This window comes from Microcebus murinus, chromosome 19, assembly GCF_040939455.1.
Source record: "Microcebus murinus isolate Inina chromosome 19, M.murinus_Inina_mat1.0, whole genome shotgun sequence".
NCBI lineage: Eukaryota > Metazoa > Chordata > Mammalia > Primates > Cheirogaleidae > Microcebus > Microcebus murinus.
In genome coordinates this window covers 10,402,112-10,426,857 of record NC_134122.1, presented here as the reverse complement: position 1 = coordinate 10,426,857, position 24,746 = coordinate 10,402,112, and the positions used below count along the sequence as shown (strand labels likewise).

Genomic DNA, 24,746 nt, shown 5'->3' with positions numbered 1-24,746 from the left:
GAGGCAGATTTTACAGGCTGAAAAGTGGATGAAATCAAAAGGGAGAGGCCCAGATGGAAAGAGAATGTTGGGGTTGGGGAGAGAATGAGAGCAGAGATACAGAGAGAGAAACTTTGAGTTGAGGGTGAGGAACAGAGAGGAAAAAGAGTATGGAGGAGAAATACGCGGCAAGAAGCAGAATGAGAACAAAAGAGCAAGAGGGTCGCGGGAGAAGGCAGTGAGAAGGTGAGGGGATGTGACAGGTGTCAGTGCTGTCCTCTACCTGCTAAAGCCAGGTACACAAGTGTGTGGCTGCTATTAAGCAGATGAAGAGGCTCAGTGGCTCAGGAGGATGAGCAAAGAAGGAAGATACAGAAGAGAAAAATCAAATAAGAGAGGCTCCTGCTGGGAGGAGAGGGGAACAGATGCTCTCTTGCCTCTCAGCCAGTGCTGGGAGGTTCAGGCTTGATCCTCTGTTACCTGGAATCAATCTACCAGCCCATTACAAGACCACGTTGCCTCTGGGCACGCCTGCTCAACAAGACGCCTGGCACTTAACAAGCCTGGAAGGGACTGTTGCTTCATTTGCAAAAGTCTCCTTTTCTTCACTTTGCCCCCAAGGTGTCCACAGAGAATTCGCTGGGAAACTCCAGAGACAGCAGAATTTTGATGTCACATCAGAAGGATTTGCCTTCCCCCCAAGATCCAAGATTCCATCTGGTTCTGGGCGAGGTGATTAGCTGGACCAAGAGACCCCTTTCTGGCAAGAACATCGTGGCAACTGCTGTCAGCCCTCTGCACGATGGATAAGAGAGTCCAGAAATAACAAGAATAATGAATAAGCAATCAGTCTATTCTTGGGTCTGCTATTATCGCCCTTCTAATTGGGTGCCTCAGAGTCTCCTGGGATTCCCTACACGATAGCGCTGTTCCCAGACAGACCCAGCTACCAAGGCTGGAGATATAATATTAATAACTCATAATAAACATGCTGATCCAAACTGGTGGCCGTGCTGGAAGCAGTGACAAGTGGTCCTGTTGTCTTATCTCCCCTCTCCCCAAAATCAGTGATGGTTGGACATGACAAGTTTTTGCCCAGAGAATAGACTTGAGTTTGAATCCCAGTTCTGCCAATTCCTAGCTTCTTGGCTTTGGGCAAATCACCTCATCACTCTGAGCCTCACTTTCCTCATCTAAAATTAGGGTTAATAGTTCCCATCTCATATCATTTTTGTGAAGGCTGCTGCTAATGCATGCAAATTGCCTGGCACATAGACTTTCAATAAATGATAGTTATTAGTATTATTATTAGAGAGGGCATCTTTGGCGAGGACACAAGACTGGCAGCCTGACAAATAAGAAGCCAGGGCTACATTTTGAAAAACCACCACTGAAGGATGCAGCCGCCCTAATTAGAATTCTCATTAAGTTTTGATAATGAGAAATGTGTGAGAAGACACTTTTCAATCTCCCAAGAGAGAACAGAAAGTGGGAGGATTAAAAAAATAAGTGAAAAAAGAATAACTTTCAGTGGTATCTCATTTTTGTCTTCTTGATCTTGGTGAGCATTAAGAGAAATTGGATGAAACGTCCCTCATGTGCTCACCTTTTGTCCTAATGGGGTGTTTCATAATACTCTTCTCCAAGGATAATTAGTGCCCAAATGGATATATTTCACTACTAGCTCAAGAACTGATGGGCTCAAAAAATAATTGAGTACATCCTTAGTACAGGACGGAGCAGGATGTGGACAAGGGAGTTTAAATAAGAGGTTTTGGATTAAGGTTGTAATTGGCAGACTTGATCTAGGGCACCCCTTTACATGAGGTTTGCCATATAACAGGGGTACAAAGTAAAATCTTAAAGAGAGCACCCAAGGGTGAGCAGCATGATGCCAGGAGCCTTGAACTTCTGTGCTGTCATGAGAGATTAAGGATCCTGATTGCCGGAATCACTGCTAATGGCTTTGTTTTAAAGAGTAGCAAAGGGCTGGACACACAATCAAGTCATAGATAAAGAAAGTCCATGCATTTAAGAAATGTTTGAAGTCCTTATACTGCTATCTGCCTTGTGTATTTGGACAGATGCTCCCACAAGCGATGATACACTGTCACGACAGCAGGAGAGAGACGCTCCACATAATATAGTTGACCCTTAAATGATGCAGGGATTAGGGGCACTGACCCCTACGCAGTCAAAAATCTGCATATAATTTTTTACTCTCCAAAACTTAGAACTAACAGCCTACTGTTGACTGGAGGCCTTACTGACAACATACCCAATTAACACGCATTTTATATATCATATGTTTTATTTACTATATTCTTACAATAAAGTCAGCTAGAGAAAAGATAATGCTATCAAGAAAATCATGAGGAAGAGAAAATATATTTACTCTTCATTAAGTGGAAGTAGATCAGCATAAAAGGTCTTCGTTCTCATTGGCTTCATGTTGAGCAGGCAGAGGAAGAGGAAGAGGAGGGATTGAGATTGCTGTCTCCAGGGTGCAGAGGTGGAAGAAAATCCACATCTAAGTGGACCTGCACTGTTCAAACCCATGTTGTTCAAAGGCCCACTTTATTTCCTTTCATTCAACAAACATTTATTGAATGCCTGCGATGTTACAGGCATCGTGGGAGGTGCGTAGAGACAGAGCAGCAAAGATGTGCATACTCACGGAGCTCCCATTCCGGGGAGAAGAGACAGACAAAAAGAGTAAACGTAAGTAGGTAAATTATACAGTAGGCTAGAAGCATAAAGAGCAGGTTAGGACAGATCAGGGGTTGGGGGAGCCATGGGCAGGGCAGGGTAGGCTGCAGTACGGGCAGGGTGTCAGGCCTCACTGAGAAGGGGAAACAGGAGCAGAGATTCTAAGGAGGTGAAGGAGAGGGCCAGGGGAGGAAGACTGATCACACAGAGGGATCCTGCAGGGTTTCTCACCCTCGGCACCGCTGACATTTGGGAACAGAGAATTCTCTGTTGCAGTAGGAGAAGGACTGCCCTACGCCTGGTAGGATGTTTTGCAGCATCTTGGCTTTTACCTACTGTCCCCCAAGTTCTGACCTCCCTCAGGTAGGGAGATGAAATTGCCCAGTTGGGAATGACTGCCAAAACACTCAAGGCGAGCACATGCTTGGAGCATTTGTAGAATGGCAACGAGGCCGGCGGTGGCTGGAGCAGAGTGAACAAAGGAGTGAACAAAGAGTACAACAGAAAGGCAGAGCGGGAATTGTAGGCCAGATCATAGAAGGTCTTTTTGTTTTGTTTTGTTTTTTGAAAAGGGCTTTGATTCTACTTGCAATAAAATGAAGGGAACTGAAACAAGAGTGACATGATCTGTCTTGAGGGAACATGCTAAGTGCCAGGCATTGCTGCAGAATCCTTTACCTACCTTGTAACTGGCCTCAGGGCACAAAGCTGGGATTGGGATTCAGTTCTCTCTGGCCAAGTAGGAAGTAGACTGGTTACATCTCCTGTAACCTGCCCCTCCTCTGTCACCAAGTAAAGAGTAAGATTGCAGGATGACTATCCCAGTCCTGGAATTTCTACTTGAGATCCAGGCTGGTGCCAGCAAGTAAGGGGATGTCGTGCTGGCCTGGGTTGCCCTCCAAACCAGAGCCTGAGCAAGGTGCTGCATGCAGGTAGTCATTCTGGGAAGGTGCTCCAAGGAAAAGGAGGAGGGCTGGGAAGAATAAAACAGGGGAGGAGGATAAGCCAACCCCAGGGGGTTTTATGGACCTGATAACCACTGTGGGCATGTGGGTTTCAGTCCACTAGGATCCTCTGAGGAGCTGGTAGAAATCACTCAGAATGGTCCATCCAAGAGATGGAGAGGGGGCTATGCAAGAGGTAGAGAGGGTTTCTACCTGCCGTTGGGCAGAGTTTGGGCCTTGGGGTGTTAACCCCCTCCCACTTCTGGTTTTCACATGCCTCCTCCATGGTGAAGTGAGCAAGGCACTGAGGCAGATAGCAAGAGCTCTACAGTACACCTGCACAGCTGGTTGCCATGGCAATGGAAGAGTTAACAACGACAAAAAAAAAGTTGGCCAAAAGCAGGTAAAGTGGAGCTCAAGAGGTACCTCATACCAGAGATGGGATGAGGGGCTGAAACATTCCCTGGAATGTTGGCTGTCTGCAGTCCCTTTGCCCCTGTGTTTAGAGAGATGGAAGCTTGGGGTGCAGCACCTTCATACACAAAGGCCATCATCTTCGATTCTCCGGGAGCCTCTTAGACTTTTCTCATCTACCATTTTAATCTGTTCCTCACAGAAATCCTGCAGAAATACAGGGCAAGGGTGCAGAGCCCTGTTTTGCAGATGAAGATAGATGCTCAGAGACCTCATACAACTAGGTAAGGAGTCCACAGAGCATTGGTGGTGGAGCCACGCTCAGGTCTCTGTAAGTGATTCTCAACAGTCCTCTGCCAACTCCTTGCATCAGAATCTCTGGTGTGCCTCTTAAAGTGCAGATTCCTGGGCCCCCAGAGCTCCTGAATCATGGTGCTTGAGTCTAAGAAATGCTGGTTAGACAAGTCATGAAGGTTGGCCTCTCCATCTGCAACAACCGCCCTTGACTTCACAATAAAATAGCCGAGTGAGTGCCAGCCAATAGACTCTGCTTCCAGTGCCCTGCATATAGATCTTTTTCAAGCCCCAAACTAACCATCTCCCAGAATCCTGGAATGAAAATAGTGAGTTGGTTGTTATTATGTAAGTACCTTGTGGGTACCATTCTCAGAGTAAGGCACAATGGAGGTGGGAGGGTCAGAGGAATAAGAAATTTATGAAGGCAGAGTTCCTGGCTGAAAGGAACAGAGCCATCCAAAAAGATCACTGAATGCAACCTCTATATCACATGAGTGAGAAAAACATTGTCCAAGATCATGCAGCTAGTTTCAGAGCTAGAATTAAAACCAAGAATTTTCTGGCACCTCTCCTCATGCTCTTAGTAGCCCACCCATCTACAAAATAGCAGGGAAATCACCCCTGTTCCCCACCTCCCCAGTGAAATTAACCATAAATTATTTTGCTGTTCTCTAGGGCTGCCCACACAGGACCACTAGTTGCATGCCCTCCTCCTCCATCCCCCAAGCTTTAAGTGATGCTCTGGATGGTTTTCTCTTATCTCCAAGTCTCCTTCTGTCACACACCTGAGGTTCTGGGTCAAAGTGAATTCCCCAGAACTTCATAGACCATGCACCCTTCATAAGATACCTTGGAAAACAGCAGCAGGAGGCAGGAACTTGAAAGGGTAGCTGGTTGGATACCCTCCAATTGATATAAAAACTAGAATTGTATGTGGTGAGGGCAGGAGGATGCAAGATAGAAATGCAGAGATGAAGTGAAGGAGGAAGAATGTGGGGTGGAAGGAAGAAGAGGAGATGCAACTGAGACAAAAACAGAGACATAGAAGAGGAGATAGAGAAAGAAGGAGAGAAAGAATGTTTGTGGAAGAACAGTTGGCAATTTATGTGCCTGCCTCCCCCACTAGATGCCAAGGTCTTGAAAGGCAGTACCTGTGTCTGATTCATCTCAGTGCACCATTGCTTATCCCTGAGTTTGACATATAGCAGATGCTCACTGTATATTTGTCAAATAAATCAGTGAACACAAAGACATCTCAGCCTACAACAAATCTACCAAAAGTGCATCGTTATTCCTGTTTTATATGTGACAAAATTTAAGTCAAGGAGGCTAAACTGATTGCCTAAAGTGACATGGGCTACGTCTTTGGCTAATGACTAGTGGGTGTGTGCTGATGAAAGCCCAGCTCCCTTGCTGGGGATGGGTGCAAATTCTAAAGAGTTATACACACCAGAGCTACCCTCTGAGACACATTGCTTGAAATTATACCCTTGCTTGTGTTCTTCCGCCTCTGTCTAATCAACATTCCCATGTCAGTTTCTCCAAGTATTCCCACTGTGCACATGAATTCCTGTCTCGGGATCTGTTGCTGGAGACCTCAACAAAGACAAAAGGGAAAAACCAAGTTAACTCCATTAGCCAGTTCTTAATGAGTGGGAACCAAGGATAAGCAAATAACTTCATATTAATAACAGCTCCAGTTTATTGAACATTCCACCAAGATTAAATGTTCCGCATACCTTATCTCAAATGCTTAAACAGCACTGCAAGGTTGGTATGATTGCGTTTGTTCTAGAGATGAGAAAACCTAGGCTGAAAAGCTCGGTAGCTTCTGCAAGGCCACATAGCTAGAAGCGTTAGAGAAAGGATTCGAATCCAAAGTTATCTGGCTTTGAGACTCCCTGCTACCCATGAGGCCTCTCTTTATCTCTTTACAGCATTTGTTTATCCACTGTCTGTCTTCCATTTTCCTTATTTAAAAAATACTTTGTGGGGAGGAGGAGGGAGGGGAGAGGAATCAGCAGAAGGACCCTTGTATCCTCAAACCCCTCCACAAGTAGATGCTCCATATTTGTTAAATGAATTACTAAATGAGGTGCTTTGAGCAGAACCGAGTACTCAGAGTGTTCTCTAAATTTTGTCCAAAATTATGTTGACTCAGTGTGAGAAAGAATCAAATGCCCATGATTCTCATGGCAAATAATGAGACTCAAGATAAAGGCAGGTGTTGACTTATGGTACCCTAAATCCGGGAATTCAACAGATGCCTCACTTGTAGGATTCTGGTACATTCAGCTCAACAGCCTTTGATAAATGGACAGAAAAAGACATAAACAAAATTACAGCATCAAAAACAACTTCAAATGACCAGAAAATAAGGCACCTGCATGTCATAAATTGCCTCTTTAGAGTCTTCCCATTTTGTGCCTATTAAGATGAAAACAAAGAAGTGTTCTATTAGGACGCTGCGATTTTTTTTAAAAATGAGTTGCCCTTTTATAATGGCTTAAAAAGAGGCATTATAAGATTTGAATCTAACTAAAACCTCTGAACTTGCAAAGAGGAAAATTTCAAGAGGATGTGACAAAATTATTTCTAGCAACCATGACATTTCTTGATGTGAAATGCTTTCTTTGAACTGTACAACACAGCACAAGTTAGGATTTGGGATCTGACAAGAAAATAAGTGAGATGCCAAGCTGATGATGAAGACATTCTTCTATACCGCAATGACTGGATTGTTTTACCGCAATAACTGGATCCAGATAGTAGCAGCAACTTTGAGAGGGTTAAGTGGGATGCTAGAAACGGCAGAACCAGACAAATCCCAGTTTAGATGATCACTCCTGCACCTGCCCTGTGACCCTCTCAATGTCCTTATCTATAAAATGGAGATACTAACCCTTTCAGGGTTTCTGGAAAGATCAAAGATCAGGTATGTAAAGTTGCTACCACCATGTAGAAGTTTAGTTAAGATGATAATGATGATGACGATGATGATGATGATGAAGAAGAAGAAAGTAACAGATGACATTTATTTTTTTATGTACCAGATAGTGCTTTAAGTTCTAAGTGTTTTATCTTTTGTATTTGTTAAGGAAATTCTACCTACTCTAACAGATAAACCCTGAAAGCTCAGGACTTAACACAATAGAAGACTGTTCCTTACTCACACAAAGTTCAACTGGAGGTGAGGGAAGTCACTGCTCCACAAAATCATTTAGAGACTTAGGATGACTAAGGCTCTGTCATCTTCAACATGTGGTTTCTAAGGTTGCCCTGGGTGTTGGCATCCATCCAGCAGATTGGGGAGTGAGTTAGGAGGTTCATGCTGGAGGGTTTTATGGGCCATGTCTGAAAGTGGCCCATAGCACTTCTACCCATATTGTCCAAAACTCAGTTGCATGGCTTCCATCCAGACGCCAGGGGAGAAGGGTTAGGAAGCTTAGCATCTGCATGGACAGCCACAACTCTCCATCATATCTTTGTTGGACAATCAGCTCTCTTTATCATGCAAGCATTGCATAGTAAAGACCTCATACAATAAACCTGATGGGTGGGTGCCATTATCATCCCCATTATTGAAGATGGAGAAACTAAGGCACATACAGGAACTAGTGGTAGAGCCAAGATTTCATCCCAACTTAGTTAGTTGACTGCCTCTCTGACAGTTACAACTATACTCAGAGACCCACTACCCACAAAAACCTGAAAGCTCAGACTCTTGCAGTGGAGGGAACTTGGATACCATCCATGGCAGGCAGCCTTTAAGATGCCCCCAAATGATTCTCACCATTTATTCGTTCAGCCTTTTGAAATTCTTTCCCCTTGAGCAACTTGCTTCTAACCAACAGAATATGGTGATGTGGAAGGGATGTCACTTCTGTCATTTTAAAAGACTGTGACTTCTGTTTGCTGGAAGGCTCTCTCTCTCTCCTGCTGTCTTTGCTGAAGCAAGCTTCTATATTGGAGGGACCCACGGGGCAAGAAACTGAGAATGGCCTCTGGCCAAGAGCCAGCTAGTAACTGAGGGCTGCAGTCTGACGACCCCTGAGGAACTGAGTTCTGCCAATAAGTATATGAGTGAACCTGAAAACAGACCTTCCCCAACTGAGCCTTCAGATTATACTGCAGCCCTGGCTGACACCTTGCTGGCAGCCTCATGAGAGACCCCAGAGCAGATGACACAGCTAAGCCATGCTCAGATTCCTGCCCACAGAAACTGAGATAAAAAAATGTGTGTATTTTTTTAAGCTGCTAAGTTTGAGGGTAATTATGTAGTTATGCCAAAAAAAATAACTATTACATCATCTAAAGTCAGGGGTTCTCAATCATTTTTACTACCATGGACCTCATTAATTATAATCCCTTATAGACATCTGGATCTAAAAAATTTCCCTCTACCAAGAAAACCACTCTCATTAAACAAAAATTGACTTTTTCCCCCCATTTAAAAAAATTCACCAAAACTACATCTCATAGGGTCTGCAGTAAAATAATATCTCTGGAATGCTCATAACATCACCAGCGACCAAAGAATTGAAAGAAAAGGCACCACACCAAGTTTACATATGTTTTATCCAAAGCAACAGTTTTATCCCAAGCAGATAGTTTCCTGTCTGCTTGCCCCTAAGTCTTCTTCTAGTCCTGCTTTCTTTCCTACCTCACAAACACTCAAGCATTCCAAAGATCAATTCTGCTTTGATGTTTCTACTAACCCCTGCTGTAGGGCCTGGGGTATGTCATGATGTTTGAATGAAGTTTTAAAATACTGAAAATCATTTTCTCCAGGAACTGTGCTCAGAATTTTACATGGATTATCTTATTTCGTTATTATAACAACCCTTTGATAGAGTTGCATGACAGGTCGCCTGGGGCTCAGACATGGACCCCCTGACTGCAGAGGCCCTGCTCTTATCCAAAATCTCACACTGCCTCGAGAGAGGGGGAGCGACTTTCCCAAGATCACACAAAATTAAGGCACGTCTAGTTAAGATTCCTAGTTTCCTGTCTGCTTGTCCCAGAGTCCTCTTCTGGTCCTGCTTTCTTTCCTACCTCACAGACACTCAAGCATTGCAAAGACCAACTCTGCTTTGCAGGTGATCTGTGGAATACAGAGGACAGACTCGAAGCAGGTCTTCAAGAACAGAGGACAGAAACACCAACCGAGGCAGCATCGGGCCAGTTCAATGCCTCCAAGACAATGGCAGCTGATAGGAGTGGACATGGATCAGTGAATACTCCCTGGACTGAACTCCAGTTCTATCTCCCTAGAACTATTTTGGTTTGCATTTTTATACCCGAAAGAAAGTAGATACTGGTACGGAACATGTAAAAACAAAATGGATCATTGTGATAAGGTTGGCTTTGGGATCAGGTTGAATTCTAACCCTGCCACTCCCTAGATGTATGATCTTGGGGGAGGCCTTTTTGTCTACCTGAGCCTCAGTCTTCCCTATCTTGAAAATGGGTGTGTTTCTTTCTCAGAGCACTGTCGAGTGGAGAAAATTAGGTAATGCATTTACAGTGCCTAACCCAGTGCCTGACACACAATAAAAGCTCCATATTTGGTAATAAAAGGAACTGTTGCTACCATTAGCATTATGATAATTATTATCTATCAACGCTGAGACTGTTTGAACTTATGAGGAAGATTTATTTCAATTTTATATGATGAATATATTTCTAATAGGATTGACTTTTAAAAAACCAGAATCTGACAATTTCTGGGACAGTGAGGGACTTGTAATTGGGATCTTCTAAGCGCTGGGTTGGAGACAGCTTGTGTTGAATGAAGAACATTAGTATTAACTGTCTCCCATATGCCTTTAAATAAATAGGCCCCAGACAAGAGCTTCCTGAACCTCTTTCTCCTTACAGAGGGGCGAAGAACTGGGGACATCCATTATGATCTGCTCCAGTGTCTACCTGGCCTCATTCCAGGGAGAAGTGAGGCTATTTAATATAATCACTGAAAAAAAAAAAAAAAAAAAGACACAGCATTGTATATGGCCCAGAGCTTGAGGCTGAACAAGAGGTGGGTTTCCATCAGCTCTGCCACTGACTTGCTGTGTTACTTTGTGCAAGTTTAACCTCTCCGAGCCTCAGTTTCTTTTTCTGTGAATGGCAATAATAAAATGCAATTTTATAGGCTAATCATAGGTATAAATATGAGATAATAAGTACGATAAAAGTTAATGTCTAAGTATTTAGTAGATGTCAAGCATTGAGGTAATGTCTTTTTATCTATTATTTCATTTCTCACAACAGCCAATGATAAAGATCTTATCATTATCCCTATTTTAAAGATGAGAAAATAGAAGCATGAAGAAAACAGGTTAAGTATCTCTCAGCTGTGCTAGTCAGCAGGTGGTTAACCTGGGGCCCACAGACCCTCAGAGGGATTTGTGGACAAAATTCAGTGGGTTTGTGAACTTAAGTAGAAACAAATAACATCTCTATTTTCACTAGCCTCTAGTTGAAATTTAGTATGACCCTCAATTATAAATGTAGGCAACAAACCACAGTGATATAAGCACTGATCTGGGACTCTGTCACTAGTAAAATCACAGATATTGTCACGTCATGTTGCATTTATAGCAGATAGCTCAAAGAGTTGGTTGTGCTTATTGTAACTTTGAAATCTGTCATTAGATCGTGTTATTTAATGCACTAGTTAAAAAGGATGTATACAACTGATCCTTGAACAATGCAAGGGTCACTGGCCCTACACACACTCGAAAATCTGCATATAACTTTTAAGTCCACCCCCCAATTTAATTACGAACAGCCTACTTTGACCAGAAGCCTTACCAATAACATAAACAGTGGATTAACACATAATTATACTTACAAAAAAGCAAACTAGAGAAAAGAAAATCATAAGGAAGAGAATATATGTTTGCTAGTCATTAAGTGGAAGTAGATCATCACGAAGGTCTTCATCCTCACTGTCTTCACATTTTCACACTGAGGAGGAAGAGGAGGCGGAGGAGGAAGAAGGGTTAGCCTTGCAGCCTTAGGCATGGCAGAAGCAGAAGAAAATCCACGTGTAAGTGGACCTCAAACCTATGGTGTTCAAGGATCAACTGTATTATCATTTCAAAAAAGTGGGTTTTTTAAGTATTTTCATGACCATATTATAAGAAAATGGGTTTATTTTATAATTATATGTATTTTATTTTACCTATCTAAAATCATTATTCTGTGAAGAAAATACACAGGCATTGCCAGACTGCCAAAGGGGCCCATGGCACAAAAACATTCAGAACATCCAGACTACTCCATGGTTGTTAGAGCAACAGAAAGCCTTTAGCCTACCTCCAGGTACCCAGCAAGGGCTCAAAGCACAGAATCCATTACTGTAACTGTTATTATTACGCCCAAGTAAAATCCTGGTTACCCAGGAACAAACCTTTGGAAGGGGTAAGGTACATGAGTCTACTGATTGTACCAACCACCATGGAGAACGACCATATTTTTATATGGAGAAGAAGGAGAACACTTAGTCAAGCGAAAGGGCAGGATTGAAGATTATCAACTGCAACCTCCTCCTTCAAGGAGGATGAAGAAACAGAGTGGCAGAGAAGGCTGGTTTCAGGGCACTTGGCAAATTAGCTTTGGAATTGGTGCCACCAACCAGGTCTCCTGGGGTCCGTCTTCTGTTCATTATAGGACACAACCTTTCAACACTGGACATGAAGCCAATGGCGAGGTCCCTCTTTCTGGAAGCACAGCCCTCCCTCCCATTTTCTTCTGCATCTCAAGGTCTCAGGACGAGATCAGAGATGTTGGACGACCAGGCAGTATGGCATGGGGCAGTGCTTCTCACAGCAGGATCCCAGAGCCACTGCATTGCCACGACAGGGACTTTGTTACAAACACTGGATCCCAGGCCTCAATTCAGATCCACCTCATCTAAATCTCTTTGAGGGAGCTTAGGAAACAGCATTTTTATAGAGCTTCCCCACTGCTTCACATGTTCATCCACACGAGAACTCCTGGCACGGTAGTCAAAGGACGGACTCTGGAGTTCAAATCCTAGGTCTATGGTTTACTAATTGAAGTGCTTTGGGGAAATTACTCAAATCTTAGGCAGATCTCTAAACAGAATCCCCAAAGCCTAATAGTGCCTACCTCTTGCAGTTGTGAGGACCAAATGTGGCAGGGTACATAAAGTCTCTAACTGGGTTTGGCTGTGCAAATAAGCTTTGCATGATTGTTCTTACTGTTCATGAGTTATTACCACCCAGGTGGCTTCACTTGAGAAATAGTCTGTCCCTCCCCACAGAGGCAAGATTCTCTGTCCTACAACTGCATGCATGGGGCTGTGATGTGTGTTAGTCAGTGACTTTACACCTCAATGGTTCCTGAGTACTTAGAAGAGCATCCTCTGCCTTCCAGAGTTCTCTAATAACCAGAACTATGCCTCCAAGAGAGCCCATGGGATCTGCTCTGGGTGACACTGCTCAACTGACCCTGTGGCCAAGGAAGGGTCTCCAAATCCCAGAGTAAAAACCCTGACTGGGACTACAGACTGTGGTCCACCCTCCTCTTTGTTTGACATTGGTACCATCTCTAAGTATTCAGAGAGTGGAAGCTTCATCTTCGAGGGACTGTGGACCTCTGGCTTTGAGCAGCCACTGCGAGTTCTTGCCCCTTTCCCTTGTGTTTTTAAAACTGTAGTTCAAAATTGTTGACTTCCAACTGCCAGTAGGGGCATCTCTGTGCCTGGGGCTTTCTGGACACCAGAGAAATCCCCCTGACTTTGCACATGGCGGCCTAGGAGTGTCTGAACAGTAACAGCCCTGGAAATAATTTGCAAAAGATGTCTGATGGGGGTAAACACCCAAGCTCCATCATCCTTGAGCAGGATAATTCTGAATGTGTGTGTGTGTCCAACACCCTGTACTAGAGTTTCCTTGTGGAATGAAACTCAAGCTGCCCATACTGCTAGCTGGCACAATAAAGCACCCTAATTGGCTGATTTTCCTTCCCTATTCAACCCCTCTATACCCCCCTAGTCTTCTCTTCACTTCTCAAATCCTTGTCTCAGAGCCTTTTTCTGGAAGAACCATTTTTAGACAGGTTTCTATCTGAACATTTCAAACTCCATGCTAACAGAGGCCAGACAGGAAATAAAATTTAACAAATAGGGAAAGAATCCAACCTTCCATCCTTTCAATATTTGTGTCTTTTACAATCGTGGTCACTGGGAAAAACAAGAAAATCTGAAGCTCAGCAAGATTCCTGACCATTAAAGATAAATTTAGTTATGAGGAGGAGACATAGAAATGATATATATGTTTTTTAAGGCAAGAAAATGAAGGAACAGATACAACACAAACTTGTCAAGAAGTCTAACGACACAAAGTCTCCCGGAAAATTTATATAAATTGCTGTTAACTAGAAATTCCCTTTACCTGAAACGGCCTCCCATATATTCTGAGTATTAAAGACTCAGCTCTCTATGCTAACGTTGGTATTCCCTGGTGAAAACACAAATTAGGAGGAAGGGCCCTGAAAGGACACAAGGCGACCCCAAAGGCATCACATATAATCAGTTTTATTGCCAGGTAAGAAATTCATATTAATATAGTGAATACATATGTTTACAAATAAACATTCTTAGAAAACAAACAAATGTGGTTTTTTTTCTTCATTGTAGGAAGTATTATTGGTATCATAAACTCTGCAGTTGTTGACAAGTATTAACACAGGTTTACTTGCAGAACATACGGTTACTAAAATATCCGCACATAAAATATGCTTCATTTACACACACAAAAAAAACTGGGGGGGAGTTAGATGGGGAGGCCAGGCAGAGCCCAAGACAGGTGGAGGCTGAGACGCTTGGGGAAGGCAGAGGGGGTCAGACTCTGGTCCCATTGGGTTGGAAGTCAGGGGACAGGCAAAGGCAAAAGGTAGAGGCTAGTGCCAGGGCGTGAGGACAGGATGGTCTCTCTGCTTTGTTCTGGTTTCCCTCTACCAGGTCTCCCCGCTCTAGCTATGGGATCCTGTCCTTGGTACATGGCAGTCACACACAGTTCCTTAAGTTGTCCTCCCTCTCAGCATCAGAAAGTCTGTCTACCCTCCCAAGAGGAACCCTAACAATAAACAGACCCTCCCTGTGCAAACTGCCCTCCTCAGTTTGGCTCCCAAAGCCAACTAGCAGATAACAAGCCTGAGAAGTACTTCTCAGACTGTCCTTCCTGCAAAGTGCCACTTGAGGAGTACTTGTCCTTCCTGGGCTGTCATCACGGCTGCATCTTGTTGACCAGGCTGCACCTTTGCTGCCAACATTACAGCCGCAGGCTGCAAGGAGCCCCGTTCTGTGGATGACGTTGACTCAGAAGAGAAGGAGTGTGAAGACATAAAATCCTATAGATTCAGAGACCAAGAAAGACCTTTAATCAGAGTTGAGATAAGGGGGAGGTGCAGTGGGTTGATGGCAGAAAGCAAGATGATCTAAGAAGGGAGATAAGAATGACAGAGCCTTTGAGCTGGAGGGAGCCTCACGGATAAGCCAACCCAGTATTTCCTGAAGTGTGGGCTGTGTACCACTGGTGTGTGCAAAACGGTTGTAGGCAGTACATGGATACAGCACTATTGAACACTGACTCACATAGGAAATGATTCCCTTTCCATTTACAATTCAGTTAATCTTATTACTTCAAGGAGAAAGTCTCCATTGGGTGCTGGAATCTTTAACAATTCTTTAACACCTGCTAATCTCCTTATAAAAGAGAGAAAGAGAGAGGAAGGGAGGGATGGGAGGGAGAGAGAGAGAGAGAAAGCACGAAACACATGCAGGCTTTAGGTTTAGACACTTCCTTCCACAGGCAACAGTATCTACCTAGAATTTAATCATTCCTACTTTGTTGCCTTTGTACTTATTTGTATGCTTATTTTCTATTTATAGTGATTAATAATGGTTTTATGTTTGTGATGAAGGCAGGAAGTTTTCATTTTAAAAATACAATGTATTAAAAATGAGTCAGTTTCAATACAAATATCGTGCCAGTGATACACAGAAATACCAAAGTATGTAGCCAAAAGCAGGTATGTAGCCAACCAAGATCAAGGAAATACCGACCAAGCCCAGCGGTATTTACTCTGCTCTGGGGGGCTCTGGGGTGTCAGCAAGGAGGCCCAGAAGGTGGGCGGGTGCCCGATCCCCAAACCCTACATTGTCCAGCATCATTTGCCTCTTTATATGCGGGGATCTTAGCTAGGGGGTTCACTGAAAGATTTCACTTAAAAAAAAAATAGGCAGAGGTTTTGCTGTTTCTAAAAGCTTCAAAAGCTTGACCTAGCCCAAATCCCCCAAGTTTCAGGTGGGAGACTAAGGCTCAGAGGGATAAAATGCATTGTGGGGGTCCTCGCATCTGCTGGGAGTGAGAAGGAGAACAAACAGCTAGCTGGTTTTGCTGATTCCACGACATCAGGGTGGAAAGACAGGTGAGGCAGAACATGGCAGCTCAGGGCTCCAGAAAATGCTCTGAGTCTAGTTTGACCAGACCTTTTATAGCTCCTGACACCAGAGGAGCTCTGGGGCTTCTGAGGTTTCCGGTTAAAAAATCAGCCAAGACCTTTAAGGGGCTAGTTGAATACCTCTCACCTTAAATGCAAACCTCTTTGAGCTTCCACTCAACAAAAAGAGCTTGTAGGAAAAATTATCTTTGTTGGGACCCCCAAGGACTATTGGCTGTAACAACCAATCTGCAAAAGAACCTCAGGAAACTCTGGGATGGGGTTGAAGTATCTGGGGAAGGTAATTTGCAGGGACCACGGGAATTATGGGACCCAGACGTGTCTGACAGGTTTGGGAGGCCGGAAAGTGGAAGAACCTGTTTCGACAATGTGGGGAGTTGGAAGGTCTTCGTCTTTAGGTACCCCGACATTGCAGCGGCCCCCTCAGAGGGTGTTATGGGGTAGGCTCACCTACAAAGGAAGGATAGAAACATCTTCTACTACTGCAGAAACACAGGAGGGAGGGGGGCTAAAAGAACACAGGTTGCACTTGGGGAACAAGACTGTCATTAAACAACAGTAACACATTGAAGGCACCACCCACGCTTATGACATTTTCAGTCCAAAGCAGTTGAAGTTTGGCAGCGGTGGCCACGCGCTGAAGGGAGGAGGGACGTCAGGGACGGACTGTTAATAGAGGACTTGTTTCCGCGGCTGTTTCAGGTCCTGGAGGCGAAATCCAGAAATGGGAGGCTTCGGGGCCTCCTTTTCACTGCCTGTGGACGTCTCCACCTGTGGACTTTTGTCTTTGTTGATTTCCTAAGTCTTCAAGATTTTGGACCAAAATCAATTCTGCTGTTCCTGTCTGCTTTGTTGTGGCCTTATATCCTATTTCTCATTTTTAAAAAATGTTATTTCTTACTCTCTGGACCCTCTCCCCGCCATAGAAGCCCGTCCCTCCCGTTTCCATGGTCATCGTCTTTATGGGAGTTCTCGAGAACGTGTTTTTTTTGTTTTTTGTTTTTTCTTTCCCAGCACTGTCGGTGGGTTCAGGGTCTATTTATTTTTTGTGAGCTTGAGTGTGTGTTGTTTTTTTGCTTTCAACATTGATGATATGAAAATTATTATAAATGTAACGGTTGGGGCCCAGTGACCATCTCCTACTCATCAAAGTTTGGCATTCACATCACTCCTTCTTGGGATTAGAAAAATGCTTATGATGTGGGCAAATTCCTCCCCAAACAACCCCTCTTCTCAAATACGCTCTTCTCTTGCGTCCACCCTACCTCTCTACACCCCCTTTCACCCCGGCTCTTTTCATCCAGAAACAGACAGCAAGTGGCAAATTGTGTATGTGCTCAAATGGACAATTTCTCTAAATTGTGCTACTTTTTTTGTTTTTGTTTTTTTTTAAATCATGGATTTCAGTTTCCAGTTAGGAAGAAAAGAAAAATTAGCCCCATGGTTTAGGGCATGTGAGTCGGCCACCTGGGGCCTGAAGTTGACAGAGCGTGCCTCGGTTTCCCCTTTACTGTATTGCTGAATGTCCATGCTTCAATCTTCCTCAGCTGCCCGCCGACACGTGTTGGGCATGTCCCAGGAAAAGCACGCTTCCGTGTCACCAGCAGGTTTGGAGTCGGTTCTCGTTGCGGGTGGGTGTGTGGGTGTGTGTGTGTTGGATCGTGGGGGGGAGGACAGGGCGGGTGTGGCCAGGATTTATTTTTTGCCTCTCAGTTGAGTGTGGTCTCCAGGGTGCTCCCTGTCGCGAAAGCTCAGACAGTCACTTCCGTTTTGCTGTTGGTGATGAAGTATGGCTGTGGGGGCGGGTAGTGCTGCTGGGTGCGAGTCCCCAAGGGGTCGCTGGAGCCCGACTCGGCCGTGCCCAGTTTGCCCTTGTTGCCGTAAGCCTGCCGCCGCAGAGACTGCTCGTTGGGGTCCCAGCCCTTAAAGTTGGCGGTGGAGTTGTAGGCCAGGGGGTGCGGGGGCATCTTGTTGGTGCGGGACTTCTGTCCGTTCTGCTTGGCGGGCCCGTGCTCGGGGCTGAAGGCCCGCGGCTCGTCCTCCACTCTCACGGGGTGCAGAGGCAAGTTCCCCTTGGCGGCCAGCTCAGCCAGGTGCCGTCGCTTGGAGTAGAAGTCATCGTTGACCTTGTCGGCTGGGCGGTGGGCCGGTGGACAAGGCAGGGCAGGGGGGAGCAGAGAGAGGGAGAGAGAGGAGAGAGAGAGAGAGAGAAAGAGAGAGAGAGTTAGGGATTGGCAGGTCAACCTGAGAGAGCGTAAAAGAGAGCATAAAAAACGGGCCAACAGTCCAAACGACACACACTAGAAACTCCGCCTGGAAGACGACAGAGGGAAGGGCAGCGCCATGTGCTTGGCACAAACAAGAGCAGGACCAAGAGGGGTAAGGGCACATCCCCAGGGGAATGTCTAGATCCCCCTACGCCCACAAAAATCACTCCTCCCACCCCAGTCCCACCTAGCGTTCTGCCACCCTTGGCTTTCCTATAAAACCCACGTGTTGTTTCTTTGTTATTCAGGTGACACATTCTCATTACAGAGACTACAAAACATGTTGAGAAATCTTCAAGTCTATCACCTATGAATCAGGACAGCCGATACCAACTTTCGGGTGTATTTTCTTCTCGTCTTTTTGCTAAACAGAGTTTAAGGTAGGATTTTTCTTGGTTTATGTGCTTGCTTTTGTTTCAGCTTTTCGCCAGTTAAGCAGACCCACGTTCACGTCCCAACTCTACTAGCGGTGTAAGCTTGGCTAAGTACTTAACTTTTATTACCATCAGCTTCTGCATGAAGAAAGCAGTTACAATAAAAAAAAGTAGATTTGTTTGGAGAGTGAAATGATGCAATGTGTGTAAAGCATATTGTTCATCACCAATATCATTATGAATAACTGTTTCAATCGTTCATGTAACTTTTTATCAAGCATTTCTCCAAATTGTTATAAATTACTAACAGACAGCATTTTAATGCCTACAAAATAATTCATTGAGTAGAATGATCAAAATTAATCAGTCTTTCTATGCATGAACAGTTGTATCAATATTTTTTTATTACAAATAAAGCTGAGATGAGAATCTTTTGGTTTCTCTTTATATTTAGAACTTAGAATAATTCTAAAAATATTTTCCTAGTTTATGTCAGGGATTGGCAAACCACAGCACATGGGGCAAATCTGGCTACCACTTATTTTTGTAAGTAAAGTTTTGTTGGAAACAAAGCCACATCTATTCATTGGCTGCTTTTGCTCTGCTATGGTAGAATTGAGGACTTGTGTCAGAAACTTTATGGCCTCCACAGCTTGAAATATTGACTTCAAAAAAAATTTGCTGACTCTGATCTGGATTATCAAAAGCAGAATTATTTGGCCAAAGAGTATAAACATTGTTAAGGCTCTTGATACCTATTGCCAATTACTGTGCAAAAAGCATTATATCAGGCCGGGCGCGGTGGCTCACGCCTGTAATCCTAGCACTCTGGGAGGCCGAGGCGGGCGGATTGCTCAAGGTCAGGAGTTCAAAACCAGCCTGAGCGAGACCCCGTCTCTACCATAAAAATAGAAAGAAATTAATTGGCCAACTAATATATATATATATAAAAAAAAAATCAGCCGGGCATGGTGGCTTGTGCCTGTAGTCCCAGCTACTTGGGAGGCTGAGGCAGGAGGATCGCTTGAGCCCAGGAGTTTGAGGTTGCTGTGAGCTAGGCTGACGCCACGGCACTCACTCTAGCCTATGCAAGAAAGCGAGACTCTGTCTCAAAAAAAAAAAAAAAAGCATTATATCAATTTCCGCTCAATTTCCCCACTCTCTCTGCAGCATTGAATGATTTTTTCCTTCCTTCCTTCCTTCCTTCCTTCCTTCCTTCCTTCCTTCCTTCCTTCCTTCCTTCCTTCCTTCCTTCCTTCCTTCCTTCCTTCTTCCCTCTCTCCATTCCATTTTTACTTCTCTTTCTTTCCTTAGTTCTCTATTTTTTAACAAAATAAAATAAATGACTTCCTTTCATTTTCTCTTGGAATTCTTTTATGATAAGATTCTCTACACACTTTTTAAATTAACTTCTTAATTATAAACTTTTGAACTTACATCTCTCAGGAGATCAGAAATATTTGCTGTTCTTTCATCCACATTTTTTAACATCCCATAGTGTTGCATGTGCAAATATATATAAACTTAAGGAGACTGTCATAGTTCCATGTTTCTTTTCGCATTTGATCCTTTCACCAACAAAGGTAGTAAAGACGGCAGCTATTACTCCTGCTTGACAAGTTAGGAAACTGTCAAGCTCATAAAACGATGGAGCTAAGATTACCCATAGCTAATGGCTGAGCCAAGGTAGAAGCTAAGTTCAATCAACAATATTTGAAAGGCCATAGAGGAAAAGCTTTGTTTTTAGAACTGAAACCAAAATATGTCCACTGGCTCCCTCTGTGTCCGTGGTAGACATGATTCATTGATCACAGCACTCTTTCCTGGCAAGCCTGGCCTCCACACAGACTCCTGCTCAAAACAACACCCCTGGGAGCCACATATTAACTTCCTAGGTGCAATACAGGTTAAGTGGGGTTTCTATTCCTTGTAATGTAAGTAGCCCTGACTGATACAGTCTTTTAAGAAATAGTCCCCTTTCTCTAAACTCTTGAGCTACCTGAAGGTATATAGAATGTCAAAGCCAAAAGGAATCTTGGAATCTGCCACTAAGATGTGAGGAGCACACATTCAGGAAATATCCTGAATTGCTTAAGGTGGCACAATATTAGAGCTGGGACTAGAGTCCCATCTTCCTGCCTTTCAATGGAAAGTTCTAGATTCCCAGTGCCACGAACTTTCAACAGAAGAATGCTCTAAGATTCCCTGGTACACTTTAAAACTCATGTCCAGTTACCTCCTGGACAGGTTCACTGGCATCTCGTACTCCAGGCGGCCACGCCTGACCCCATCCACATTACCCAGATCTCTTCTTCTCTAGGTTCTTCTTTATCCTGACATGGGACCACCCACTCCTTAGCCACTAACGCCAGAAACTTGGAAGGAATTGTTAATTTCAACCTCCTCTTCTCTTCCCCCACAAAGGCTAAGGCACCAGGTCCTTCCAGCTATATCTAACAAATGTGACTCTAGCCTATTCCCTTCCCTCTACCGTCTTTGAACATTGCTCTACTTCAATCACCAGAAACTGCCCTCCCTGCCTCTTTTCGCTTCCTCCAATCCACTCTCCATGCTGCAGTCTCAAAGCCATTTATTTCTTCAGTCACTTAGTCATTCATCAAGCAGGCACCTGCCATGTGCTAGACACTGGAAATACAAGGGAGAATCAGAAACAGACGTGGTCCCCGACTTCGTGGGGGGGACATTCTACAGGGGAGGGGTGGAGAGTTACCAAATAATCCACAAATTACATAAAAGTATAGATATGGTCAGTGCTATGAAGGAGAACCACCCAGTCATACTAGGATTTAGAACCAGGTCGCCACCGGTGTGGTCTAAGAACCAGAGGTTTGAGCTGCGGTTTTGGCACCAGACTTGCTGTTACTCATCTTTCAAGATTCAGGTAAGTTGTCACCTCCCTGACTCCCCCAGATTGCGAGGTGACCCCTGCCCTCTCCATCACAGCACTGGCTGTGCTGCTTTATAATTCTCCGTATTCATGTGTTTCCCCACTAGACCTTGAGTTATTTGAGAGCAGGAACACCCTTTCATCTGTGTGGCTCCGTGATCCTTACTCAAATCCTGCCAGCACATGGGAATCACAGCAGGGGGTGGGGGGAGCTTTTAAGGTATTCAGATACCTGGGCCCCTTCCCACACCTGTTCAATCAGAATCTCTGAGGGTGCGACCCAGACACACCGTGATGCAATTCTAACGTGCAGCCAGTGTTGGGAACCACAGGTAGAGCCCCGACACCTGTCACGGGGCCAGCACATAGGGTTTTGCAGAGAACTAAAGAGAAGTATTCTCCCATCTCACTCCTATTATCCCCAGCTGCCTCCCAGTGCAGGTACTCCTCCCTTCTAGGAAGTCTGACAAGGTCAGATCCCCCTGTAATAGACTCTTTTCCACCGCACTCACCAGGGCTGCCCTTTTACACTTGCTCATGCGGGGTCACTCACTATTATCTGTCTTGCTCGCTAGAGTTCCAAGAAGGCCAGGCCCACCATTGCATAAGCCTCGTCCAGCCCAGCTCCTGGCAGATATAAAGTGCTCCATAAATATTTGATGAATGAATATGTGAGAAAAATACCATGAGAGCACAGAGGAGACTATCAGGGCAAGAATCCCTTCCCACTTGCCTCCCAGTGGGAACATCTCACTCGCCCTAATCACGTGCCCAGGCGTGATGCACAATCAGCCATTCTCATGCTCCTCTTTCCAGACACTGGACTGGTCTGGGGTCTGCCCAGCGCACGAGATGCATTCGAAGGTTCCTGTTTCCGACAAGCAGGCAAAATTGATTATGAATTAGGCATCCCAGCAGCTGGCATAGGCGATGTCTTCTCAGAAAGTTCTTTTAAAAAGTAGATACAGAGGCGTTCAGATGGGGGAAGAAGTCACATTCAGGGGAACCATTGAGTCCCACGTGGAGAATCCACATGCTGCTCCTTATCTAACCCTGAGTTTTCCTCTTGGTGAACCAGGTACTGGGTACTCCCTGGGTATAGACAGAGTTTGGTACTTAGGGCAAGAGTGGAGTGGACAAGAAAGTCTGTGGGCTCCCGAATCAGACAGACCTGAGTTTGTGAGAGCTTGGGAATGCCCTTAGCCTCTTATACCTGTTTCCTTAGGTGTGAAATGGGGATGACATTAACTACTCACAGGTTTATTGTGAAGAATAAATGATATGAGATACACAAGCTGCATAGCACATATACTCTTGGAATACAGTAACTGTTCAATAAATATATTTCCTCTATCCCCTGCTTTATGAAAGATGCTGGATTAAATTTGACAGATATTAATTGAGCATTTATTCCATGGCAGGCAACCTACGAGGCACGAAGCAGGCATTGGTCCAAACCCACCTGCCTTTTTTTCTCTCTTCCCACTTACCTTCTTCCACCTGTGTTTTTTGAGTGCCCAGTTTACTCTGTGAGAACTTATACAAAGAAGCCTTGATCTGGCCAGGAGGGAGGTGGTGGCCAGGGAGGGCTTCCTTAAAGTGTTCTTTAAGCTGAGATCTAAGGGTCAAGAGTATCAGAAAGAGCAACCAGACAAGCGAGAATGTGGTCTATTGCCAGGATGGCTGTAATACTTTGCAGCTCTTCCCATCAAAAGGTGGGAAAGTCTGTTTTCCCACTCCTTGAATCTGGCCTGGCCTTGTGGCTGGCTTTGACCAGCAGATTCTAGCAGGTTTTGCTCTCACACTCTTGAAATCCTGCCTCCATGTGAAGAAGGAAGCCCAGGCTAGCTTCCTGGAGGATAAGAAACCCATATGCCAGTTACCCATGTTCACCAGAGCCAATAGCCTGCTAAGTGCCAGATGTCCAACGAGGCCATCCTGGATCTGACAGCCATCAGCTCACTACAGATATAGAGCAAGTCCAGCCAAAAGCAGCCAATCCAGCCCAAACCAGAACAACCGCCAAGCAGGCTCAGAATCATGATTCCAATAAATGGTTGCTACGTTAAGCTGCTATGCTTTGTGGTCATTTGTTACACAGCAGTCGATAACTGATACATGGATAGCATTTGCAAAAGTTTTGGGTTGAGAAGAAGAGTAGCTTCAGGAAACTGAAAGCATGTCTGTGTGGTCGAGTGAAGAAAGCAAGGGGTCCTCAGATCACCCGTGTCCCGTAGGGTCCTCAGATCACCCCGTGTCCCGTAGGCAAGATTATATTATTCACACCAACCGATCTATCTCAGCATCCTCCCTCCAGGGAACTCTTAGGTGTTTTAGAGAAGTGCAGGGCAGGCACAGATTTGGTGCCTGGGGCATGAAACTGTCCTCCAAAGAGATATTTTCAAGATTATTTCCACAACAAGGAGGTAGTTGGAGGTTCAGTGGATGAACTATTCCCATAACCTATAAATGCAGTTTTCATGAAATCCCTTTTACATTTTTTTTTTTTTGTCCCCGCTGATTTGGAGCCAGGCGAGGGGGAAGAAATGCTTACCTGGCCTCGCTCAGCTTTGTGCAGTGTGGTCCCTGTCTCAGTATATTAAAAAGCTCCTTGTCAAAGAAATCAGAGATTCATTGAACAGTCTTGTAAGCCCCATTAATAAATGCATTAACCTAATCAGCCCCGGTACCTCGTGGGCAGATGGCTGACAATCCGACCAGGAAACAGATGTGTGAGCCTTTCAACAACACCGGCCCTCTCCAGTTTGATTTTTCTTCATTTAAAAAAGAGGGAGAAAGAAAGAAAAAGGTGCTTTCCTTCTGATGTGTCTAATTGCCTTGAAGAAACTAGGGCTGTAAAATTAAACTATACCTTCCTCCATCTGTCTCTCTCTTAATTAGCAGCAGACACCTGTACAGGTGCGGGGCGGGATGGAGCCTCGCTTCCGTGGAAATGGAGAACGTGAAGGTAATAACCAGTTTCAAAACAATCTGCACATCTGAGGGTCTCGGCAGGTGGCCTCCCACCTACCTCCTTTCCTTGGGCCAAAGACATATGAAAAAGGGGTTCCTGGAGCTCGTTCTCACTGGGTGATATTCTTGTGTCTCAGGCGATGGGTTTCACCTGGTAAGCGAGGCCTCCCCACCAAAGCTTTCACATTCCCATATCAGTCTCTGTCTCTGATTCAAGACTATGATGAAACACGATGATTAATCTTCCCATCTCACTTAAAAATAAAATTTAAATCCTTGGTGGTGGTCCCCAAGGTCTGCATGGCCCGGTCTCTGGCTACTTGCCCACTCTCGTCTCTTCCATCCTTACTGTGCACACAGCACAGGGTCTATTATTAGTTTCCTAGTG

General features: G+C 44.6%; 1 protein-coding gene across 2 annotated transcripts in view; it reads right to left on the bottom strand.

The window, feature by feature from the left end:
• Window positions 1-4,405: 4,405 nt before the first annotated feature.
• Window positions 4,406-24,746, bottom strand: part of SHISA9 (shisa family member 9) — a 275,651-nt gene continuing 255,310 nt past the window's right edge. For both annotated transcript variants that reach the window (XM_012760770.2, XM_012760771.2), the window contains one exon: window positions 4,406-17,970. In XM_012760770.2, coding sequence (XP_012616224.2) covers window positions 17,588-17,970 — 383 coding nt within the window. In that variant the 3' untranslated portion in view covers window positions 4,406-17,587. The remainder of the gene's footprint in view (window positions 17,971-24,746) is intronic.